Raw genomic sequence first — 26,368 nt, 5'->3', positions numbered from 1 at the left:
GCCCTACTAGATGGGGATTTGTATGCAAAATGTCACTAAAAGCGCCATTTCGTTCTTATAAAAGCGCGGATGACCGCGATTGGCCCATATGTTGTAGTCTTTTGGACGCTGAGTCGACTGGTTTTGGTCCGAAAAGGCTGCGATGCAGCGTTCCTCCTTTATTCCCAATCGAACATGGTTGAAGAAGCAGTCACGTGCTCCTGGGTGCCAAAATCACCTGGTCACCACGCCAGCAGGCGACAACTTTCACACCAAGGTTCAACTCGAGTGACAGGACTGCACCCAAAAAAGGTCAAAACAGGCTGTAAGTTGTACCCTGCAGGCACGGTGACCAGGTGACTGGTGTACGCAGGAGCACGTGACCGCTTGTTCAACCATGTTCGATTGGGAATTAGGGGCGAACGCTGCATCGCAGCCTTTTTGGACCAAAACCAGTCGACTCAGCGTCCAAAAGACTACAACATATGGGCCAATCGCGGTCATCCGTGCTTTTATAAGAACGAAATGGCGCTTTTAGTGACATTTTGCATACAAATCCCCATCTCGTAGGGCGCAGTCACCCAGTTTCGGTGGAAGTGCGCGAGTTCGATTGGGATTCAAGTAGGAAGGGAGCGTCTCAGCTTTCTCGGACCAAGACCATTCGACTCAGCACCCCGAAGACTACAACTGGTGAAATTTTATTTTTTGCCTTAACTTCCCCTTTAAAGTGAAATAAATTACATGCAGCTACGTGCAGGGATCAACTCAAGGATATTGAAAATGCTCTATTTAGTCACTAGGTGCAAGAGTTTTAGAGTGGCCATAGCAAACCATTTCAAGAGTAAAATAAATTAAGATTATGAACTAGCACTGAATCCAATAATCCCGTGCTACGCCAGTACGTCTGGTGATTGAGTGAAGGTGGGTCACAGAGCAACAGCCCTGGCACGCTGTGTCGCACACTGCCAGATTGACCAGTTGAAGTATCTATGATGAGAGGGCAAGCCTAGCTGCTTCCTGCCGGACCTCCTCCAAGAGCACGGGGTCCAGTGTGAAATCATTAGACGCTCTTATCAACAAACTAACCAGAGGTTGGGCTTTCTCCGCAGAGATTAGTCTAGTAGGTAGAAAGAATCACAGGGCGAGTGTACAACACAGCAACACATTCAACAAGTAAATGTTAGTATGAACAGTTGAATACAGATGGCGAACCAAGGGTATATAGATGAGAATGAGAGATCCTTTTCATCCAAACAAGTAGGCTTAGTAATGGTTCGGCATCAAGCAACATTCAATCAGTTACCCGATCAAGCATCATACACTTGTTTAATATATTAAATTAAAAGAAAGCAGGAGGGACATGTAGAGAATGTTCACATATGACACACAGGCACAAAACGAACCCCCATCGGTTACCTGGGTTTGAGCCCGGGATCTGCAAGGGCTCTCTGCAAAAGCCACATTTCCACATGCATACCTCTACATTGATCAGCTGCTCGGAGTGCAGGGCTCACGATTTTGCAGGAGATCAGACTTTCCAAAAAGAACCTGTCGCTTAGACCTTGACATTCAAGATCCTCCTTACGTTCCCTGTTTTCTTAGCTGGGTGGAGTGCAGTTTTATGTTCCTCTTTTCTATCTCTTAAGTTTGTTTTGTTGTGATAGTGGACTCCCCGAAGTGTGCCACAAGGAAGTTTTCTCCAGTGCAGAATGCTGCTGCTCTTCTGCAGGAAATCCTTTCCCACAAGAATCTTATGCACAATCCGTGTTCGCATACAATTCGCAGCAAGTTTGCGATAAGCGGTGCCAAGCAGGCCCCTCAGTAAAGGTGACTGGTCTGACTACCAACGCTGCAAAGGAGCAAGCAGAATAGCCCTGCTGCCTATTGGAAGCCCGATTTTGGCCGAATTAAGGCTCTAAAAGTAAAACTCACTTTAACTTCCTGCTTCTCGATACATTTTGCCATGATATGCCAGTCCTATTCGTATCTTACTTTGCAAAACCTAGCCGACATCTAACCTCCATTCCTTTACTTTTCCAGCCTCAGATGCAGCAATGAAGAATTGCACGGGTCACACAATGCAGCAGGGCGTACAGTTGTTTTCACTTCTACAACTATGCATGCTAGACACCAAGAAGTGAGGGTGCCAGTTTGGGATAGATGGACTGTAGCCCAAATCCATCTTCCATCTTGTTGAGGTCAGACATTTTCATTGTCTCCTGCATAGTGTTCGGATTTTCCACGTAGGTAGCGCTCCTATTACGGATTACCATGAGCACTTTGGATGAAGAGTACGTTCAAGTTGTGAAACCTGACTTCAGACTATGAGCACTACCGGTATATACGAGGCAGCTTCCTGTCTTGCACAGCAGTTGTCACGAGATGAGAAAGGTCTCCTATATGCTACCCAGATACGGCACGGCAATGTCTTTCAGTTCTTCCAGAAAGTATGCAATGTTGAAAGTTGAAGCATATCGTGACTCAAGCTGGTAGCAGTCCCACTAACTAACTTACCGGAGAAGCTCAACATCTTCTGCACCATCTCTGAATGCTTCCATCCTTATGCTTGGCACAGGACCGTGCTGGCCAGGGTAGATGAAGACCCCATCGCCATTGGCTATGTCGGTATCACTACCAAAGTCACGAGCCACATTAAAATCACTCCTGCAGGCACCAATACACATTGCGCCATACATTAAAATCACTCCTGCAGGCACCAATACACATTGCGCCATACAATAATGTTACATACTCCAAGTGACATGCACACTGCAGGACATTCAATACACTGAATAAAATATTATGTAGCTGACATCAGTCCTCGGGTACGGGGCGGGAATGGGATGTGCTAGCATGGTGAATTAACACAACAGACGGAAACGCAGTGACAGGTTAGCTTGTTCAAGTGTTTTCAGGGCTGGCACTGGTCAAGAAGAGCGAGGCTGCCTGGGAAGGTCAATAGCCAGGATGACAGCTGTGTTCAAAGCTTAGTCATGCTGAGTGCACTGTGCACAGGGCAGGCAACAACACTCACCTTGCACTGTTGTTCACACGTGTAACATACACTGTTGAACCGTTTGTGATGTTCCAGGCGTTCACTGCATAGTAGAGCCAGCCGGACACAACGGGAGATGTAACAGCTGCATCCCAGAACATCAGCCTGGGCTCGAGAGGTGGCCGATCGATGAAGGAATTCTGTTTCAAGAGACACCGCATGTACACAGAGAGTGACATACAGACTTATACAACCAAGGCTCAGCAAAAATACGTAAGCGACCGATTCCACTGTCCAGAACCCATAAGCAGAGTTACGCACTCTGGTTTATGTACTCTTCATATCAATAAAGTAAGTAAATCTTATCATCCAACAACCAATGCGATAATTATGCGATAGGTACTGTACCCAAACATGCTTACTGCGTACACACTTACCAGCCTGGCTGGGGCTGCTGGATCCACCGCATGGTAGAAGGAGATTCGCCGATCGGGCCGATTCTTCAGAAACTGCTCGGCAGCCGCTCGCACTGTGCTAGTCGGTGATGGATCCCACATGTAGTATGAAAATACCCATGTATCAACAGGGATATCAGCAGGAATGCTTTCCCTGTATAGCACAATCAAGGGAAAAACAGTAGAGCTTCTCAAGTCAGCACACACAGGTACACAAACACACAGACACGTACACACATACACACAGACACACACCTCAGACCTCAGACACACACACACAAACACACAGACACACACAGGCACACACACACACAGGGACGCATGTACACACACACACCATTGGACCATTGGACGCCCATCGCCAGAGGCGATGATAGCGATGCTACAGCAGAAGCCATAGCAACTTGTGCTGGGATTGCACCATTCAATAGCTTGCAAGGCTGAAGAATTGGCCGCCACTATTCAGCCTGGTCTACACCACACAGCTATGAAGTGGCTTTTTCTGGCCAGTGAATCCCTACTTTTTGGTCTTTTTTATTTTTATCCCGCACACACATCACACCACATACTCCGGCATGCACTGGCTGTTGGTAACCACCCAGGAGAATGAAAGAAAAGTCAGGAAGAGTCTGAGAAAGAGAAGACACACACACACACACACACACACACACACACACACACACACACACTACTACTACTATAGCATGACTGCCCATTGGGCAATGTCACCCCCGGAGGGGGCCAGAGTTTGGAGTGCACCGTCATTGGCAGGACTTCTGGTGCCTCGTCAAATCTTGCTGTCGTCGGAAACGTTTCGGGCAATGCATGCAGATCAGCGGCAGTGATTCCCTATCGGCTGCAGCAAGACGTTTTCCACGGTTGCAGTTATGGCGGTTAAAACCAGCCCGGGACTTGAAGCAGCGATTGCAGCGTTGACAATGCTGGAAGCAGCAACTAGCGAGAGACGCCGTCAATGCCGTATCTGCATGTTCAGGGAGTGCAGGCTGGCAGCGATGAACTGCAAGCCCACCCTTACTACGGAACCATCGGCAGCAACTGACGCACTGTGCTGAACCACGCTGTTGGTGGACGGGAAGTTGGCGCTCAGCCAAACACTTGTGCCGTGCCTTGTCTTGAGGACGAGAGAAAGCCCGGTTGCAAGATGAGCAGAGTACGGATTTCTCTACTGCCCGAGGAGGCTGAAAAACCAGAACCTGCTCTCGCCAAGCTGACCGGTCTTGTGCGCAATCAAACCAGTTTGGAATGGACTTCGTGTCAGTAGCCACAACGTCTCTCCACCTACGCCTGGGACCGCAGAAGGGGCGCGCAGCCAACAAACGACCAAACAACAGCTGCAATGGGACACGGTCCTCCGACATCCGAGCCACATGACCAAGCCACTCTAAACGACGATGGCGCATCTTAACAGAGAGTGGCACTGGGTCACCCCAGTGACGACGTAACTGCGCAGACGTGATGCGATCGGATTGCTGCTGACTGCGAGGGATGGCTAATATTGTGCGGATGCAGCGATGATGAAAGGCATCCAAACGTCTACTATCAGCTTTCAAGGGCGTCCAGCACTCACTGCCGTACAGCAAAATGGACAAGACACAGGCCACGTATAGCTTTCGCTTACTGACTAATGACAGCGAGCGATCCGACAAGACTGGAAGAAGAGCTCCAAAGGCTTTGGAAGCCTCAGCTATGCGGCGACTTACGTCAGTAGAGGAGCGGGCATCCGGTGTCACGACGGACCCCAGATAAATGAAGGATGGAACGTGCTCCACAGTATCACTGTTGACGTTCATATCGGCTCTATCAGGCATGTTGACTTGGCTACCTGCCACGAGAAATTTCGTTTTAGCAGCGTTGACGCAGAGGCCAAAGGAAGAGGCAACCGTGCAGAATGTTTCAAGGCACTTCTCAGCACCAGGGCGGTCTTCAGCGAGCAAGACCGCGTCATCTGCGTACTCAATGTCGTTGATGATTGCGGCAGTAGACTGGCGAGCGGGCTTTGAGAAAAGGTTGCCATTGATGCTAAATTGGATGGGGATGCCAGGTGGATGGTCGCTGTCCTGCATCACTTGTGCCCACCGCTCAAGCACAACACCGAAGTACAGATTAAAAAGTACTGGGGCCATCACACAGCCTTGACGGAGGCCATTGTTGACCGCAAACGGCTCGGTAGTGCTGGCACCGACGCGCACAGCTGCCTGCATGCTCTCGTGGAACGATTGGATTAGATTGAGGAGCCCTTCAGGAATGCCTAGCCTCCCCAATGCTAGCCAGAGTGCTTGGCGTGGTACGGAATCATATGCTTTCTTCAGGTCTACGAAGACACAGAACAGCTTCTGACGGTGCTCGTACGATTTCTCGATGAGCTGGCGAATGGAAAAGATGGCATCAGCGCAGCCGCGACCAGGGCGAAAGCCACACTGGGATTCTGGAAGTTCTTGTTCCGCGACAAGTTGGAGACGGTCCTGAATGAGACGGCCACAAACCTTGCCAGCGACATCTAGGAGGGCAATGCCGCGCCAGTTGTTGCAGTTGGTCAAGTCACCCTTTTTGGGAATCGGGACGAGTTGGGCATCCCGCCAATCCTGGGGAACCGTTCCGTTGGTCCATGCAGTGTGAATAACATCAAGCAGAGCCTCAAGCAATGGTGTACCACCAGCTTTAAGCAGTTCAGGTGCAATTCCAGATGAGCCAGGAGCCTTGCAATTAGCCAGCTGGCGTATAGCCATAGTGAGGTCCTCTAGCGAGGGAAGTTGGCCGAGTGACTCATCAACTTCACGCTGCTCAATGTGGTCAAAGATGGTAGCATCGAAGGTGCTGCGAACGTTCAATAGACGGGCAAAATGCTGCAGCCAGCATTTCTCTTGCCCCTCCTGGGAGCTACAGATAACTCCGTCACTGTCACGGATGGATGGGATGGAGATAGGTGATAATCCCGAATAGCACTTCTGTATATCACGGATTGCAGACCATGCGTGCTTGCCACTAAACCGACTTGACTCAACCACATTAGCTTTACGTCCAATCCACTCACTCTTTGCGTTACGCACGGCAGTTCTGCACTTGCCACGAGCCTCGACAAAGCGACGCCTGTCAGCGTCAGAACCAGAGGCGAGCCATTTGCGATGTAAGGCATTGCGGCTATCCAGCATAGGTGCAAGAACATCAGCACACGCTTCAAACCAATCAGGCTGGCGACGACGTGGACGGCCAAGATGCTTCTCAGCGCTGGTGACGATAGCAGATTTGACGGCAGACCATTTGTCCTCAACGCAGCCATCATGATTCCAGGATCGTAACTCTGACGCAACAGACGTCGCATATTGCTCACGAGTTTTACAGGTTGCAGCTCTCTGCGCTTCCGTCATGCAGGAGTGTTTGACAAGTTGTTGCACATCAAACTTGACAGGTCTTTTTGCACGCTTGTGGCAAGCAGATGAGCGGATGCGGTATGTGAGACACACAAGGTTGTGATCTGTACTACACTCAGCTCCCCTGATGACATGGCAATCCGTGCAGTTGGACAGGTCTTGTTCCCGGACCATTGCATAGTCGATGCAGTGCCACCGCTTCGAGCGGGGATGTTGCCAGGTACACTTGTGGATGTTACGTTTCATGAACCAGGTGTTGCACACAGTAAGGCTGTTGCACGCTAAAAACTGGAGAAGCTCAGCGCCAGCCTCATTGACAGTGCCAACACCATGTGGGCCACGTGTTCCATACCAGCCATCGTCACAGATTCAGCTCCAACTCTAGCGTTGAAGTCTCCCAAGATTATCAAGGAGTCCTGGGTGGGTACGGACAGAATAACTTCCTGAAGAGAGTCAAAGAAATCGTTCTTTGCATCGCGACTGGACCGGAAAGTCGGTGCGTAGCACACCACGACGTGGACCCAAATGTCACCGAACTTTAGCTTGCAGCGTGCGACACGCGATGAGACAGCAGACCACTGATTTCCCCCTGCTACGAACGCTTGCTGTGCGCGTCCGCGTAGTACGACTCCAACTCCTTCGCCTCGTTTGAAATCGTCCGTTGGGATGGCGCGACCTGACGTGAGAACAATTGCATCCTCGACACGGAATATATCTTTACCAAACCACTTCGACTCCTGGAATCCAGCCACTTCTATTTCGTACCGACGAAGTTCACTGACAACGATGTTGATTTTCTTGTCTTCCACGACGCGCTTTCCACGAGCAGCAGTTGAAACCGGGCCATCGATGTTCACTAAAGTCCTGACGTTCCACGAAGCAAATTTGACAAGAGCACCAGCTGGGCGCCTCCGACGGGTGCCTCCAAACTCTGGCTGCTTTGAAGCTGAAACTCTACACATCCGAGGGGTAGCTAGCCCACTGCGGATGGAGGACTACGGACGACGCGACAGTGACAATATCAAATTCAAATAATTGTCCTGTAAGTCACGTCGTTGGATCCGCTGCCCTAAATTCAAAAGGTCTACACTTGACACGCCAGGGGCTCTCCTAGCAAGCTAGGAGAGCCCTGAGTGTACCTACGCTGCTTCGGAGGCTCTAACTAGTCTCAGCAAATAGAAAAATTCCGGAGCTAGAAAAATTCAAACTGTCCCCCAAGAAGACAGTCAACACACACACACACACACACACACACACACACACACACACACACACACACACACACACACACACACACACACACACACACACACACACACACACACACACACGGAGTGCTAGCAAAAGTGGTTTGCTACTCACCAGTTCAACACAGCTGTTGTGTGCACATGAGGCCAACGGGCCTTGGCTCCACCGAACACCTGGCGAATGGCAGGCAAGCAGGTCAGTGGGGACTCGTCAAACCCGTAGATGTATGTTCGATTCGCGTAGCCCATGGCTTCGGCACGCTCGACTAAAGGCTCCAGTATTGTCAATGCCTTCTCCATTACTTCATTGCTTACGTTCCCATGGATAGAGCATTTTCCACTCCACTGCAGGGAACGCTGACCTAGGAAGCACAAAGACAGAGGAACAACATAATATTATAAATATAGTCAAATCCGTTGATCCCCGAGCTGCAGAGAGTGCTCAATGTCAGAGACAGAGCTTAGTACATAGCAGACTCAGCGGAGGACGTTCAGGTTGGTTGTAACTCTGAGTTTCATGCCGTTAGGCAATCATCAGACAACTGATACTCGGGTCTACCCAACAGTATGCTTATAAACACATAGGGCCACAAGCATAAACAAATTTAGCGCTAAATCTGCGCTAAATCCTAGCGATCTCACTGGCCCATTGCCCGAAATCCTCCTGGCACCTCCACCCATCTGCTGTACACTGCCTCCCCATCGCCTCTTTCCGCGCTTTCATGCTCACACCTACCTGTTGCCCGCCACCCTCCTGGCACTTCTACTGTCGCGCCGTGGCCCGCGCCAGCTTTTCTCCCCATACCTTACACCAGATTTAGCGCTAAATTTGTTTATGCTTGTGGCCCTATGTGTTTATAAGCATACTGTTGGGTAGACCCAAGTATCAGTTGTCTGATGATTGCCTAACGGCATGAAACTCAGAGTTACAACCAACCTGAACGTCCTCCGCTGAGTCTGCTATATAAATATAGTCTAATATACACACAAACCTTGACACAAGTCATTGCTGTTGTCTGAACATTGGTGAATAACCCTGAAACTCAGAGTAACAGCACATAACGAGCCTTGTTCCAGTGCTGAGTTGTGTCACTTGGCTTTGTCCTCGTGGTATCCAGCACTTTTTGCAAGTACAGTCAGACCTCGCTTAACCGCACACATCCGTTTTCCACAAAAAAATATCCGGATAGGCGAGGGAACCGGATAACCAAAACACCGGTTATTTTGGATGCACCAGGTATGCTGTAAATCTGTAACCAGCTATTTTCTTCCGGATGGCGAGGGATCCGGATAAAAGAGGCCCGGATAAGCGAGGTCTGACTGTATATGGCAACTTAGCGTGAGCACATAAATATTGTATTTTCTTATCTGTGCAGAATACTCTATACCCATGGTAGCAAAGCATTACAACTTGACAAATGTTGTTGCTACATAGAGTTGCATGCCGAAGTCAAGCATCAGGCAGCGGACTGATGATTGCTTTCGGCATGAAATTTTAAGTAGCAGCAACACTAGTCAAGCTGTCCTTATTTCAGCGTAAATCTTACATGTACATACTGCCGGCTCGAGTACCTTTGGAAAAAAATGTCTTCCTGTGCGTTCAAGCAACCGACCTGGAGACCTAGACTAGATGCAGAGCAAAGTATTAAGTCACTTACGCTCTCCAAACTGATCGTGCTCCAGCAAATCCTTAAGCTCCAAGTCAATATTATCCAGGAGAAGAGCAACGACCATTTCCAGGTCAAGAAGGTTGAACCACCTTGTGCCCGTGTGGACCAAGTAGTCAGCTTCGTCTGGCAAGATAGGAGTGTGTCGGTACAAACGGTCGGGCGGCATTCGGTAGTCTGTAAGCATGTCGTAGAACTGCTGCTGGACGGACGCACTGCCATTGTAGTAGCGACCTTTCAGTCAGGCACACACACACACACACACACACACACACACACACACACACACACACACACACACACACACACACACACACACACACAAGTGAGTGTTGGAAGTGCTATACGTGTAGTAAGTTCCCTCCAGTTGGAAAGGCTTTATGACACACGGTATCGCTGTCACGATTTCACACTATGATCAAAGCAATGGAAGGTTTTCAGTCAATCTGTGCAGCGAAAGCTGATTAGTCAACAAGGTCGGACTCTAATTTGACCCCCTCTCCGATTGATATCCTATAGCTTGGTTTCATTTTTAATACTTTTACTAGAGGTAAAAAAGAAAGTAAGTCAGCATCTCCGCATTATCACCGGCCATGTGGTGGCATGTAGAACGAAGGCATAGCCCGGGTCCGTTTGATGTGGTTCCCGACTATCTAGATTCTGCATGCCAGGTATCAGTTTAGGCCACGCCGTTTTTTCTATGTTTCGCGTCACCTTATTCGATGAAATCAATGAGGGAGGGCGAAAAAAATAAAAAAGCCATCCAAAAAAAAACAGTGTACGTGCATTGCATTTGTGTACAGTGAAGCGACGCGGCACTGTTCATGTACATTGACATGTACGTGAATACATGAGTGTATCCAGCTCTGCCATGCTTGTGGTCCAAACACAGGCGGCATGATGATTGTGTGACTTGCGGCCCAGTTTATTACACATACATGTACGTGTGTGAGCTGAGTACAATCATGCGATAAATAGAACAAATATTTAATTACTTATAGGATATAGGATAGTGGGAAGTATACAAGGTGAGGTGAGAAAAAAAAAAAAACTAAAGTGGGAGAGAAGACGAAAGAAATTAGAAGAAAAGATGTGAGAGTGTTCCGACGGTGTGAGCTACTACAAAAGGTGAGTGAAATGAAGTTGAAGATGACCGGACTGAAGGTGAGAGCACAACGAAAGGGTCAGCAATTAAGAAACACCTCTTGTCTAGTAGCTAATGCCGCTCAGTGTATGACGATTCATGCTTCACTGTTTTGTGCCGTGCTCGTAGGTTTCGTGAAGGTGGCACATCACCCAAAAATGCTAAAAAATCCAAATCTCCCCGAAGTGGATTTTGTTGCTGGTTTATGATTGTATGTGGCCTGAAGGATGCTCTGTGAAAATTTGAGGTCAATCGGTTGCACCAGTCCGAAGTTATGGAGCATTGAAGTTGCGCTATGCAATTGTTATTGAATACCAAAATTTGAAAAACATCAAATTTTAGGAAATTATGATGAAACATCAAAATAGTGCTGGATTTCGCTCAAACTCGCACCGTCTGCGGAGAAAGACACAATGCTTTGACTGCCATGGTTACAAGACCAGATTTTCCACGCGCTGCTCTTTTTTTTCTCCAAAATCACGATTTTTCACTATTTTTCGAAAGTTGAGGACGACGGTTGGCCTTCTTGTAGTTTTAGAACGACAGAACTGTCAGCTGGTTTTTGTAGCATTGTCGATAACTTCATAGTGAGACAATGGGCAACAAGAGAAAGGGCAGTCGTCGTTACAAGGGCAGAAAGCGAGCTTTCAAGGGAAATCAATTCGCTGCTCCACCTGCTTTGAATATCCAAATTCCATTGAGTGACTCTGAATCTGAGAGCGATCGCAGTTTACCTGAAGACGTTCCACCACTTCTACTGGAGACCGTTTCCGATGATGATGGTGGTGATTCGGATGCTATCTGTGCTGCAGACGGGTTTGATGAGGATGGAGATGATGTGGAGCAGCCTGATGATCATGGCTCACAAGGAAATCGAATAATCCATTTGCCATCACTGCAAGCCCTGGTCGCTGATAGCTGTGTGTGCTCAGTTTGCAACGGGGGTCTTCAGCTCGTGGAGTCAGGCAGATCTGGCCTAGCCACGACTTTGACTTTGTCCTGTGATGACTGTGGAGCTGAGACAACTTCTCGAATGGCAGAGACACCTGTGGGCAAGAAATTCTGTGAGGTCAACAGGAAGAGCGTGCTTGCCATGCGTCTTATTGGTAGATCGCGGGAAGCCCTGTGCAAGATCTGTGCAATCCTTGACATTCCACCTCCTGTAGCCAGCAGTGCTTTCCTGAAACATAGGGATGCACTCCATGCAGCAGCAAAGAAAGTAGCCAACCACAGCATGGCCACAGTTGCCGACGCACTGAGAAGTGGTGAGTCTGAAGGTGAGCCGGTAGACATCGCAGTCACAACAGATGGTACCTGGATGAAGAGGGGATTCAGCTCGCTCTATGGTGTCCAGACTTCGATTGCCTGGGACGTCCACAAAGTTGTGGATGTTGAGATTTTGTCTCGGCACTGCTCAGCCTGCACACAATGGTCAGCGAAGAAGAAGAATGGCACTGTTTCGGCAGCCAAGTATGACGAGTGGCTTGCGGGGCACAAGGAAACTTGCCTGGCCAACACTACTGTATCCTCACCCAGCATATTAGAAGCTGTTTTCATCCGTAAACACAATCCTAATCTATGCATTCAGAAAGAAAATGTCACAAAACTGAGACTCTTCACCTAGCATTCACACACGTATTCATTCGCATACACCCACACCTCACACTTCCTCACTCCATCACATTCACCTGCTTCCACGCCTTCATTTCACTCACCTTTTGTAGTAGCTCACACCGTCGGAACACTCTCACATCTTTTCTTCTAATTTCTTTCGTCTTCTCTCCCACTTTAGTTTTTTTTTCACACCTCACCAAATATTTAATTGATGCCAACATAATAGTTACGTGTTTAATAATCATGTTCCGGTTTTTTTCCTTTTGGGTTACATTTTCCGGTTTTCTGGGTTTGCATTAAATTTGTATTGCATTTAAAAAAAAAATGTTCCGTTTTTTTTTTAACTCCGGCTGTGAAATACATGCGCGCGGGGGACGCGAAACATAGGCTGTGTTTACATGAGAAATTTCAACCCGGGTCGAGTTCAGCCCGGGTTGAGAGTCTGTACGATAAACAAAAGAGGTGAGCGTTTACATGAAGACAGTTGACCCGGGTCAAATACTGATATGCCGCCAAAAGTCCACTTCTAGTTCTACAGTCCTGTATGGTCACGTGAATCCGTTCGCGCGAAATTTGCATCTGCAGTGCTGTTCAAACCTGGCGCGAGATACGCATGGAAGTACGTTTGTACGATTTTCTTGACCCGGGTTGATCTCAACCCTCCCCTTGGGGGGGGGGGGAGGGTTGAAATCAACCCGGGGCGAAATTTCAACCCGGGTCAAGCGCCATGCGTCATGTAAACGCGCAATTCATTTTGTGTACATGGCGGGTTGAAATCTGACCCGGGTCGAACTCAACCCGGGTTGAAACGCTTCATGTAAACACAGCCATAGATAAAAAACGGTGTGGCCTTACAGCACTAAAAACATTGTTTTGTAACAAAATTGGCAGATTTATTTGATTCCCGGGAATGCCATAAACCAGGCGGCCTACGCCACTGAATCCAGCTACAGTACATGTATTCATGCTGCCCTCACTGCCAGAGACGCGTACCCAACTGACCGATCACTGCATGTACATGATGTATAGTGGCGGTATACGAAATCCAAACCTCATGAAGACAACTGCTCCGGGGACACACGACCACAGCACTACCAACACCAGCCTGTGCTGTGAACGCGCCTCCGGGTTGTCCATGAGGTTGGATTTCATCTGCCGGTGCATGCACATACCTGGTACATACCTGCAATGCCGCCGACGGAAAATGACAAGGTGAAGGAGCTGTCAGCCAGGTCAGGTACAGTCAAGTTCCACACCTGCAGGCTGAGCGGCACTGTGTCAGATACCTACAAGAGCACGTGTTAGCAAAGGGCATACACAAACACTTATGCATACGTGTGTGCACGTGTCACAAACATACGTACATACATTTCATGCACAGTAGTCAAAGAGCAACGGTATTAAAACCAAGAAATAATACGGTACACAACTACACACAAGGATAAAACGCACTGACACAGCTGCAACTCCTTGAATGGCGGGAAGTGATGAGACCCAACCAAATGGTCAAAGAGTGGCATGGCATTTTTTTAAAGAAGAAAACCCATACCTACCTTAGCAGTAGGTGTTTGCAATGTGAACTGAACTGTACCAATGTACGTGCCAGCTGCAGCATTGCGTGGGACATTGACACTCAGGAATACTGGTTGTGTGCTGCCAGCTTCAATGGGAAATGTACCGTCAGCATCGGCGTCCAGCAAAGGGTCGGAAAACCAGCCTGACGTGTTCGTGTGCTCTCTGTAAAACAAATCAAGAACAGCAGTACCAGCAGCTTGATACATGTGCTTCAAGTACTACAGTTCCGCTAGATGTAATGCGACCCAAAGTGCAAACTGCTGGCATTGTGGACCAGTTCCGATATCACATCGCTGTAGTTGTACATGATGGGTACGTCAACGTCATGCAGCATTCACAACACGTCCAGTGCGTCAACGGCTGTGTTCAGCATTCACAACACTTCCGGTGTGTCAGAGGGATGGGTAAATCGAGGGTGCCAAATAAGCACTATCGGCCGGATCTCACCTAATAGCAGTACAACTGTAGCTAGGACCATCTAGTGTCATGTGTGGAGACTGTCAATTACATAACAACTCAGTCTCTGGCCTCATTCGGCCTTCCTGTGCACTCATCAGCATCTTTTTTCCTGATCCTGATTTTGTTCTGGTCAGACTCACGAGGTGACTCGCAATGTCTTCTGATAAAAGAATTTGATTACCGTATTTTCCAGAGTATAAGGCGCACTTTGAATGCTTAAAATTCACCCAAAAAAAAAGGAGGTGCGGCTCATACTCCGATGATCAAATTAACGGTGATAAATAGGATAGAGGTCTGTATTTCGTGGCAAAAAAATGGGGGGGGGGGGGGGGGTGCGGCTTATACTCCGGAAAATACGGTAGTATTCTTTATTTCCACGATGGACCATGGCCAATAAGGAAGATAATTCTGACTCAAATCAGTCCACAGTCATATAAAATCTAGCAAGTAAGGAAGCCAACACATTGCAGAGGGGTGGAGTTAAGGTGGTCAGCGGCGGATCCAGCGATCTCTACAGGGGGGTTCCAGTATAGCCAAAACTGAATAGCTGGTACATGTACTGGTACATGGACACGCATATGGCCGACTGTAGTACATTTATGAAATTTAGGGGGTTCAGTGGAACCCCTCCCCTGGATTCGCCCCTGGTGGTGTACAGTGTTTCACGCAGGTCAAGTGGTAGGTGATTGAAACTATGAAGGGACAGGTTGATGGGTAGCTTGGTGTGTGTGTGTGTGTGCGTATGTGTGTGTGTGTGCGTGTGTGTGTGTGTGTGTGTGTGTGTGCCACTTACTGAGGTGTGGTGAGCCCGTAAGTGGGATCATTTGCAAGTCCACCCATAGTTTGGGGATTTCAGGGGGTGTCGGCCGTTGGGCGGTTTGATAGCCAATTGAGTCCTCTTTCCAAGATTCCTTTTTCAGTTCCTCTCTCCCCTCTCCTGGGAAGACCCACGCCACCAATTATGGCAGTGAGCAAGTACAGTACAGTACAGTACAGTGTTGGTGTGTGTGTGTGTGTCGCCCAGGACAGGGAGGAATGGCGTCTGAGGTGCCGTGATGGAGTTGAGCACATCGCCAACATTAGGCATCAACCGGTAACGAAGCCGTTCAAATTCCCGGTATGCCACCGTAGTTTTCGGCGGCGGCAGGATGTGAGTCGCCACAAATGTAACGCGATAAGACACTCCCATCGAGCGCCCTGATGGACAGCACAAATCCGAGTCTGCCCCTTTGGGGGTCACATAGCCGGACACGGTAGTGGTACAAGGAAGGAAGGAAGGAAGGAAGGAAGGGTGTGTGTGTTTCGGCTCCACAATCCAGTGTGTCGTTACTATATAGCTTTCATGGCTGAGGTTGTTGGTACCTCTGTTGGCCCTGGGTTCCCAGTACCCAGTTGCCGAGGCTGGTTGGTAAAATAACTCCAATTTCACTTCAAGGTACCAGTGCATCTAGTGTCTGCTTTTATCAAAGCAGCGTGCTGTCTATACTGGTTACCCCAGCAAGTGTAGGGTGTGCATAGGTAACTGTCTTGGCCGTCCTATTCTGATGTACTCCGTGTGGTGTAGACCAGGTGTGCATTGGGGGGTCGATTCACATGGCTTCGCCAGTCGTGTGGATTAGACAGTTATCTGGCGCTTGTCTTGATCTGATTCAATCAGAATCAGATCCGCTATCGTTGCTATAAAGAGAAAATCTGTGGGTGCACATCCAGTGCATTTGCAAATTTGCGTGCTTCTCTTGCGACGGGCGTATACATGGTACAGTCAACTTGGCTAATAACGACTGCGGATATAACGACAATTCGCGAATAACGACAGAATTTCCATGCCCAGAGCAAAGTCACATCCAACTGTAATACATATAATGGGACTTCGGGTATAACGACACTTCGTGAATAAGGACACTTTTCTTATGCCCCGCCGAGTGTTGTTATACGCGAAGTTGACTGTACATGGTACATGGTGTGTGTGTGTGTGTGTGTGTGTGTGTGTGTGTGTGCGTGTGTGTGTGCGACACTGAAAACGCGTCGACTCCGCTGGTTAGGCCATGTTGCTCGAATGGATGACTCCCGTGTGCCAAAGTGTATCCTCTTCGGCGAACTGGACAAGACCCGGCCACGTCATGGGCCCCGGAAGCGGTGGCGGGACAATGTTGTGTCCGACATGAAGGACCGCCAGATAGTGGACTGGTACGACCTCGCCCAGGATCGAAGAGAGTGGAGATCAGCATGCAGCACCATTCCCCCGACCGAGCCCGTCACCTTAGACTTCGTTTGCACTTGTGGAAAGCGCTATCGCCGTCGCCAGGACTTGACTCGCCACGCCCGATTCTGCTCGTGACTTGAACAGTGTTGGTCCCTTCGGGACCTGCCATCATCTCCGGATGGGCATATTGTATTGTATTGTATTGTGTGTGCGTGTGTGATGTTCTCAATGTGTATGTCTTATACTACGGGTGTTTTTTAATGTGTATAGTCCAATTTAGCCCATACCAGTAAGTCGTTATTTACTGACTCCAGACGTCATCACTTTCAAGCTCTCTTATCATAGACTTTGTAGATTTAAAAATTAAAATACATTCTAATTTCAAATACACTCACCTAGGACTTTTCCTGCAGAACACATACATCACTTGTTTGAAAGCCAGTTGCTGGGAAGGTATAACATCGCCAGCTGTCGACTTCAAATCGGAAAATTCGACAGAAAGCAGTCCAGCGTCTGGCTTAGTCAGAACGAGCTGCGCACTCTCACGCTCACCACGCATAGCGTGCCACGAGATATCTCTTCTGCCATGACGTGCCAAGCTCGGTGACGTGCAGAGAGAGTCCTGAGCTACCCGCACCGTTGAAGGCTGAATGCACCACTCAATCCCATTGGACCCAGCAACACAAAAACAGGCACAGCCCAGGAACAATGTAGCGACAGTCACAGACAAGACAGAGCTGAACATGTTTCTACGGTTAGAAGTGATCTTTTCTCCAATCCACAATGAGCTTAGCGCCATGAAGCAGAGGATAAAAAAAGGTAAGCTTCTCTTGAAACAGAGAGCTCGATGATCGACAGTGCTAGTACTAGTACGAGTAGCACGTGCTAGTTGTAGTGAATCAAAATTTAATTTGACTGATGATTTTTTTTCAAAATTTCCTTCTCAGCAAATGAGTTGCTTGCTTGGGTGCCACGCCGCTGGGGCCGTCTAGCACGTGACCTTTTCAGTGTTGCCCGGTCACTACGGTCGGCCGGGTATCCGGTACCGGGTACGTGGGTGCCCGGACATGACTTTATTGGATAAAAGTAAAACGCTGTGTTCACTGGATAAAAATTAATATGGATAAGAAGAACTCCCGTTCATGGTTGCAAACAAATAACACCGGACCCTTAGTGTTCGTCCTAAAGAGGTTTGACTGTACATGATTATGATGATGATCAGATGCACCCTCGAATAGGTCTACTATTCCGATGATCACATCATTATTTAAAACTTGACTGTCTGCAGTGGTGTGGGAGTTGTATACCCGGCCCGGGCCTATGTTGCAAAAGAAGTATCCATGAGCCGGATTTGAGTCGACTCGATGATCCGGGACCCCTTTGCGAGACAGTGCCCTTTTATAGCACATGTAAAGATAACTACCGGGATCACACCTACCCACCCATGGCCCGGCCTTGGCTCCTCAGTTCTCAGTTTGTACACACAACTCCCTGCTGGTGCCGTAACCAAGTAATCACCGCCGTCATTGTGTGGACAGGGAGGGACTCACTTGGTCTTTGACGCAAGTTCAATTTAATATAATCCTACCAAAGCCGGACCGAAATGCCGATTATCCCCAAGAGCAGTCTACACCGTGCTCCCGAGTGTTATGAAGAAGCTAGCCGCAACAACCCAGTCCTGATTGGCCAAGTCACGTGTCCTACATTTGTGCTTACAAATCAGGCGATGCACACACGTGCCGTGAATCTTTGCCGAATCCTCTGAATGGAAGCATTCACACACCCGATGTGTGATGGCCAGTGGTCACACTTTAGCATGTAAAGCGGTGCTGCCTGATGTACAAGAAGACTGGCTGATGGTGGGAAACTGACAGACACGGCCCGATGCGGGTAAACAAGCCGGCGATAGTGCCCCACCGTGGCAGCCATAGTAATATTGTCAGCTGCTACCACACCACTGAATGTTACATGTATCTGAGAACCGTGAAGCTATAACAAACATTCAGTGAACGTTATCACCGGGGAGGACTGCTGATTGGGAACGTATTGCCAATGTCAACAAAAATAGAAACTGAAGAAATCACAGAGGCTGAACTGACAATAGGTTTGTTATCCGCAACAACGTGGGCGTGATAATAGCGCAAATAGATAATCATTGATTCTGGCACATGTCATAGTGCAAGAAGACGAACAGGTCTAGACTTGTGAAATCAACCGGAGAGCGAATCAAGAGTAGGACACACACACACACACACACACACACACACACACACACACACACACACACACACACACACACACACACACACACATGCGCACACGCACGCACACACGCACGCACACACGCACACACTACTACTATGTGAGTGCAGTGGTGCCATGTGGAATTCAACAACTGCACCGCTCAGTTATAAAGCTGAGACCCCGGCCGAGGGGGTGCGAGATTGCACCAGGCACCATTGTACTCAGTGCAACTGGTACGCAGTGAAAAGTGGAAACTTAGTGACAGATTACTACAGGGTCTCGTGTGCAAAGCACAGCGAGTTATGGAGCATGAAACATGACACTCGTCGAAGAATGTGAAAGATGAACTATCCTCTGGGGTCTCAGTCCATACATACAACAACTTGCAGCCGAAGAAAACGTGTCTCCATATAGATCCAGTACATTGATCACCCGAACGTGAAGCTGAAATCTTGATAGGCAGCATCACATGCCTCTATTATGGCGGTTTGGCTTGCTATGGGAGTGGTGCTGGTGGTGCTGCAGAGAAACAGCAGCATTCCAGATCGAAATCATAATAATTATGTCAGCCTTGAAATGGGACTGCAGACACCCAGCTACAGTCATGCTACATATCAATCGGCATGTTGTTATGCCACCAGTGCTGTACACGTAGGCACACCTACCATCATGCTACATGCAACACCACCTTCACAGCCTGCATGTAACAAATGCATCGCATTCAGGTGATGACCACGTGGGAAATTCTGAAATAATGACTGAGCGATATTGATCTAGTCCAAAGAGAAGCCATATCAGTTCATATCCTTGAAAGTATACACAGTGACATTTGCTACATTACCTGCCCCACATTGCCTTGCTGAAATGGCAGTGGATGCCGCGATTGGTTAGTGCGTGTGCTATTGGCATTGCTAGCACCGTAAGAGGGAGGCAGTGTGGCACATGACTGGACTGCAATATGCACACAAACACACACATACACAAGACCTACAATGGGGAACAGGCCTGCTATGGGAAACGGACCTGCTATGGGAAACGGACCTGCTGTGGGAAACGGACCTGCTGTGGGAAACGGACCTGCTGTGGGAAACGGACCTGCTGTGGGAAACGGACCTGCTGTGGGAACGGACCTGCTGTGGGAAACAGACCTGCTGTGGGAAACAGACCTGCTGTGGGAAACAGACGTGCTATGGGCAACATACCTGTTATGGGCAACATACCTTTCAAACACACACATACACAAGACCTACAATGGGGAACAGGCCTGCTATGGGAAACGGACCTGCTATGGGAAACGGACCTGCTGTGGGAAACGGACCTGCTGTGGGAAACGGACCTGCTGTGGGAAACGGACCTGCTGTGGGAACGGACCTGCTGTGGGAAACAGACCTGCTGTGGGAAACAGACCTGCTGTGGGAAACAGACGTGCTATGGGCAACATACCTGTTATGGGCAACATACCTTTCTATGGAGAGCGGACCTACTATGGGGAACATACTTGCTATGGGGAACGGACCTACTATGGGAACATACCTACTATGGGAACGGACCTGCTATGGGGCACGGACCTGCTATGGGGCACGGACCTGCTATGGGGCACGGACCTGCTATGGTGAACCGACCTGCAATGGGGCACGGGCCTCCTGTGGGAAACGGACCTGCTGTGGGAAACAGACCTGATATAGGGAACGTACCTGCTATGGAGAACATACCTGCTATGGGGAACATACCTGCTATGGGGAACGGATCTGCTGTGGGGAACGGACCTGCTGTGGGAAACGTGGGAAACGGACCTGCTGTGGGAAACAGACCTACTATGGGAAACGGATCTGCTGTGGGAAACAGATCTGCTGTGGGAAACAGACCTGACATGGGGAACATACCATATTTCCTCGATTAATAGACCCGGTCTTTTGTTTTTGAAGAGGGTTGGACCCCCGGTCTCTTATTTGGGCATGGTCCATTATTTGAGCACGGTCCACTATATTTTCATCGGCGCATCGCTGGAAACGGTGGATTTTTAACACGTCATAATATGGAAGTTCTATATTATGACGTGTTAAAAACCCACCATTTCCAGCGATGTGCCGATGAAAATATAGTGGACCGTGCTCAAATAATGAAAGAAAGCACTAGCCACTACAAAAATTGTAGTTGCGCAACCTAAATCGCGTCCTTTTTTGATCCACCACGTGCTTTCTTAGTGCGCATGCGCAAAGCGATGAACTCAAATAAGAGACCGGGTCTCTTATTCGGGCATGGTCTACTATTTTTCCGTGAGGCCTCTAGGAGGGTCTACTATTTGAGCATGGTCTATTATTCGAGCATGGTCCATTAATCGAGGAAATACGGTACCTGATATAGGGAACATACCTGCTATGGGGAACATACCTACTATGGGGAACGGACCTGCTGTGGGAAACGGACCTGCTGTGGGGAACATACCTGCTATGGGAAACATACCTGTTATGGGAAACAGACCTGCTATGGGAAATATACCTGCTACTAGTATGTGAAACAGACCTGCCATGGGAAATATACATGTACCTGTTACGGGTAATGGACTTGTTATGGGAACATGCCTGCTATTGGGAACAAACCTGCTATGGGGGAATGCATACTAAAGGGGAAAGGGTTGGCCACAAGAAATACAATCATGTCATAGTGATAACCTTGCTATAGATAATACTTGCTACAGCGACATATCTGTTACAGTGTATAAAGAGCAGGCCACTACAGTAGGCAAACCCAGTACAGAAAAAACCTGCTTAATCAGTCTCACTATGCTTGTGCCCAAACACCTGCTTGTAAAGAGCATTTGCATTGGCTTGATGTACACTAAGCAGAACCACAAAACACTGTGTCAACACCACAGGCAATTATACTTGCATACTAGCAGTGTGCCAGTGCACAATGTCATGCAGGTGAGAACAAGTCATAACAACGATTATACTTCAAGGAGTGCAGTATGCAGCATTAATGTATGACATTTAATACCTGTGTCTGCTTGTTGCCAATTTCCAGAGCTTCCTTGAACTGCTGTGTGCTATAAACAATATACACAGAGTACAGGCACACACAGAGTCAATCATGATACCAGCTGCAATGCTCCAAGCATGCAGCACCAGTCCAGCCCGACATAAAATAAATCCATATAAGTTTGCACGTATGCAGTGCTGCACTGTAGCTTTCCCCATCTGCATCCCCCTAGCCACATCGCCTGGCTTATATGATATTCTATGCATGCGTATGGGACACACACCCATGCACGCAGGCACATGCGCATGTGCATGCACCCTCAGACCTCAGACATGCCCATCGCGGGAGCGATGATAGCGAACACTTATGTTAGACATAGCAACTTGTGCTGGGATTACACCATTCAACAGCTTGCCAGGCTGATGAATTGACCGCCACTATTTTTAGCCTGGTAGCCACCACACAGCTGTTTGAAGTGACTTTTTCTGGCCAGTGAATCCCTATTTTTCCATTTTTTTTCTACACACACACCACATACTCCGGCATACACTGGCTGTTGGTAACCACCCAGGAGAATGAAAGAAAAGTCAGGAAGAGTCTGAGAAAGAGAACAAAGACGTGTGACCATAATCGTCGGGAATCGAACCCGCAGCCTATCGATTGGAAATCGCTGCACATACCACTGCACCATATGGGACACACACACCCACTCACACAGACACAGATGCAGGCACAGACACAGATACAGCCAGAGACACTTGAAGCAGACCGAATGTCTTTATCACAGGCTGTTCCATCAGCTTCCATGTTGTACGTACAACAACAAGAACATCACACGGTTTGCTCACGTATATTGACGGGAGTGCTGCCATCGCCTGTGGTGCATCTGTGGGATAGCGAGGTGCCACCACACTTTGATACTGAAACTGCATATAATACACCAGACCAACACATCCACAAGACCCGGCCCCAACACACCTTATCGCCACTGATTTCAATCTGGTGTTTGAAATTGCAATCACGTAAAGCCAGGAATTGTGACCAAAATACCTGCCAAAACAGAAACCTGCCCATCAGAATGAAAGCACTGTCAAAAGAAAGCATTCTTCCATTTATTTCCTGCTGCCACCTACAGGTGCGCTTGATGAAATCCGACCCAGAGTGCGTAGTTGGCGCCCTCAACTAGCACACCATGGACGCCCTGGAAGTGGCACGAAGGCGGTTGGACGTACACATGTACAAATACAACGATGTAATCGGAACTATTCCAGAGTACCAGCTTTGTACTTCGGGCCGGATTTCACCGAGCGCAATTTTACTTCACCTAAGGTCATTTGCAGGCCACTCCACTAAAACACATGCATCCCATTTCTAGCAGAATCGAGCATCCAAATGGTATGTGACTATCTGGTGTAAATGAAAGGTGTCCTCGAAAGGGGTTCGTGAAACTGTGCTTGGCTACCAGTAGTTTATCATACACACACGAACCTGGTTTCCGCCATTGAGTTGAGAAAAGAAAGACACGACACTCTGCCTCTCTTCCACTGACACCGGCTGGCCGTCGATCACGTTGACACTGGTGTGGTGCAGGATCAACAGAGGACGATGCAACGGCCTGTTTGTTACCTGCATGTCCCACATTGACACCCAAGACGGACAGACATTTTGGCGAAGGCTTAGTAATTTAGTGATGTAACGAATGGTGTTTTCTTCGAACGAATAATCTCTCGAATATTGCTTTGACGAACGAACGAATATTCTATTATTCTTGTGATGTGCATCGATCACTTTACTCCATCAGACTCAACATTCATGTTGCATACAGATCACATTCCAACTGCTTACAGAGCAGACTTTTCTCAAGAACAAGCTTCACAGTTCTCAGAAAATATTTTCTATACTGTCATCCTCAATACTGTTCAGGAGATCAAGGTTGGAGCTAAATAACACAACCAAAAAGTGCCAATTTTTCGAATTTTCGAATATCGAATGATCCTGCCTGCACTCGAATATTCTTTCTGGTGTTGGAATTCTAGAATATTCGAATAATTCGAATATTCCTTACATCACTAATATCCATACAATGACACACCAGCACAGGGAAATGCATCAGGATAGGATGCGGCAACAGGCCCATCAATCTTAGATTCAATACGCCTACACGTATTGTTCAGGATGTGAAGCCAACATTACCGAAGTGAATGTTGTTTTGAGTGCAGGGCTAACTCATTGAAACTGGTGAAACCGAGCAACTTCATCGAAGCCCGGTATACCAATGCACACATACTTCAAGTGGTGGCTTCCTTACAGGGTTCTGAAGTAACGAGACTTCTTTGAGATTCTTCAGCATCAAGAGTCGCTCGACCTCTGGCAGTTCCTGGGAATTGTCACCGAACACGATGCGCACAATTACACCATCAGTGCACACATCGCAAGCACCGCATGACAGCACACCTACTTGGTGGATTAAGTTATCTTGTGCCGCATTGCCAGCTGGCTAAGCATTGTAATAGTATTGCCGGAAGAGGAGATTTTCGCAGTAAAGAGACCACAGAGTGTGTGTACAGACTGAGAAATGAATATATGAAGACAACCTAAACACATGAGAATGCCGTGGAGTATTGGTCCACACTGCACAGCAATGAATGTTTGCCCCGCCATAATTATCACGTTGCTCCACTTCGCATATCACCCATGATGCGCCTTAGCAATAGGGCCCGTTATGGCAGCATACCCGCTGGGTATTCACTATGCAAGACCAGTGTGCATCCTCAACCAGAATCAGCCACGCAGACATAAGTTAACAGTTACCCGTATTTGGTTCTTGCCAATGTAGAGTCTCTCCAGATTCTTCAAGGGGTCGAGGTGCAGGAGAGATTTCAACCTGCAAAGCAGAGCAAACCAAAGCAAACCAAAGCAAACCAACCAACCCACGATCCGTGACGAGTGTGTTCCGCAATGGTTGCAATACCAGCGGCTAGCACAGAGCTGGGTGAGCACAATTGCAGGGGTCTTAGGAGGGGTTTTGGAAGTGGTACGACCGAAGGTCGGCGCGGGCGAAGGCCGTGTTGGAGGGGGTCCGGGGGAGGCCTCCCCCGGGAAATTTTGTAAAAAAGACACAAAATCCTGCGTTCTGGGACTATTCAGTGTGCAGTCGAGTAGAGTACAGTACCCAGTACGACTGCAGATGCATGGCAGATCTACGAGTACGAGCCTAGAAAAAGGTCAAAGTCATCAGCGCATATGCATCGATGGATCCTGATTTTTTTTAATACGGTTTTGCACGTTCTGGACGGACCACACTTTTCGAAAAGTGGTACGGCCATGGTCGTACCAGTCGTAGCGGGTGCTACGCCCCTGACAATTGAATATGCATGGTATTTTGAGGCAGATTCAGAGGGGCAGGTTCTCTCTCTTTATCATTCTCTCTCTCTCTCTCTCTCCCCTGCCAAATCTTGCATATGCGCCTGCTGCTGTGAAAGACCTAAAACACTGGTGGAAAAAGCCAGGTAATTCCATCATGTACACTCAGGCTGTCAGATTATCTTCATGGACTCACCTGTTCTCTTCCAGGTGCAGCTGTGTGAGCTTGAACTGACTGAGAAAGCTGTTCAGACTCAGCTCCTGTGGAGTAATGTTACACAAACACACACACACACGCGTGCGCGCGTACGCATACACACATGCACACACATGTACACACACAAGCAAGCACACTCAGGCTTTTTGTTGAATTTTAGCGGCATGCAGGTAGGTCATTTACTTTCTTTGCCTGTACCAAAAGGTCCACAGAGGTCCTGGAAAGTGAATGTTTGTGCCCATTTCCGGTAACGTCGCGCCAATTCTCGCAATTCTGAAACAAAACTTGCCTGGCACGTGTAATGAACTTTCTTGCGTCTTTTCCACACTAACCTACAGGAATGACTATTTAACGTATTGCGGCCAAATGTGAGACTGAGGAAGTATTGCGCTATTTTGCAGCTGCTGATACAGACAGTTCTTTCCCTTCAAAGATCCTCGTCATTAATGGGAGAGGTTCAGTGACTTGGCATGAACGAAATGAAATTGATCTCATCTACATGTACATCAAAAGTATTTTCGAATGCATAATTGGGCTCATTCTTACGGAGTTGCCCACTTTAGTTCATGGACTCTTGCTTGTACTCATACATCATGAAATTCTGATTTGTAGATGTACGCTCGTACTCAACCCAAATATAGGGCAACGGCAGTGCAAGAAGCATTGTGCCAAGAAGATCAATGCAAATGGATGAATCTTTGTTGTGCAGGGGGACTAGCTCACATGGTAGAGCGCTCGCTTAGCATGCGAGAGGTACCGGGATCGATACCCGGGTTCTCCAAGCTGACTTTTTTTTTGTTCGAGCTTGTGGGCATGCATTCCAACTTTGGTCTACTGG

At 48.2% G+C, this 26,368-nt stretch overlaps 2 protein-coding genes and 1 non-coding gene across 3 annotated transcripts in view; 1 reads left to right on the top strand and 2 right to left on the bottom strand.

Moving 5' to 3' along the window:
• Positions 1-644: 644 nt before the first annotated feature.
• Positions 645-18,364, bottom strand: LOC135814162 (uncharacterized). Its single transcript, XM_065327239.1, has 9 exons — positions 17,123-18,364; positions 14,044-14,227; positions 13,674-13,776; positions 9,724-9,966; positions 8,181-8,427; positions 3,412-3,583; positions 3,014-3,174; positions 2,494-2,643; positions 645-1,096 (listed from the first exon to the last, which is right to left on the bottom strand). The coding sequence occupies exons 1-9, from the start codon at positions 17,524-17,526 to the stop codon at positions 967-969; spliced, it is 1,794 nt and encodes a 597-aa protein (XP_065183311.1). The 5' UTR covers positions 17,527-18,364; the 3' UTR covers positions 645-966.
• A 254-nt stretch (positions 18,365-18,618) lies between these two features.
• LOC135814161 (leucine-rich repeat-containing protein 9-like) overlaps positions 18,619-26,368 on the bottom strand; it is an 86,481-nt gene continuing 78,731 nt past the window's right edge. Inside the window, exons 38-45 of the mRNA XM_065327238.1 lie at positions 25,510-25,574; positions 24,762-24,834; positions 24,259-24,327; positions 23,439-23,576; positions 22,799-22,876; positions 21,969-22,017; positions 19,813-19,922; positions 18,619-19,490 (exon numbers count right to left, since the gene is read on the bottom strand). Coding sequence (XP_065183310.1) covers positions 19,437-19,490; positions 19,813-19,922; positions 21,969-22,017; positions 22,799-22,876; positions 23,439-23,576; positions 24,259-24,327; positions 24,762-24,834; positions 25,510-25,574 — 636 coding nt within the window. The 3' untranslated portion in view covers positions 18,619-19,436. The remainder of the gene's footprint in view (positions 19,491-19,812; positions 19,923-21,968; positions 22,018-22,798; positions 22,877-23,438; positions 23,577-24,258; positions 24,328-24,761; positions 24,835-25,509; positions 25,575-26,368) is intronic.
• Trnaa-agc (transfer RNA alanine (anticodon AGC)) lies at positions 26,239-26,311 on the top strand. Its single transcript has one exon. It is a non-coding gene; the product is annotated as a tRNA-Ala (tRNA).

The sequence above is a fragment of the Sycon ciliatum genome, chromosome 4 (assembly GCF_964019385.1).
Source record: "Sycon ciliatum chromosome 4, ocSycCili1.1, whole genome shotgun sequence".
Taxonomy (NCBI): Eukaryota; Metazoa; Porifera; class Calcarea; order Leucosolenida; family Sycettidae; genus Sycon; species Sycon ciliatum.
This window is presented reverse-complemented; position numbering and strand designations above follow the sequence as displayed.

Coding starts and splice junctions, on each gene's coding strand:
- LOC135814162 (XM_065327239.1), bottom strand. CDS start 17,526: ATGGCGCTAAGCTCATTGTGGATTGGAGAAAAGATCACTTCTAACCGT. Junction 14,228..17,122: donor TTCTGCAGGAAAAGTCCTAG/GTGAGTGTATTT, acceptor TTTGTTTTACAG/AGAGCACACGAACACGTCAG. Junction 1,097..2,493: donor GAAGATGTTGAGCTTCTCCG/GTAAGTTAGTTA, acceptor TCTACCTACTAG/ACTAATCTCTGCGGAGAAAG.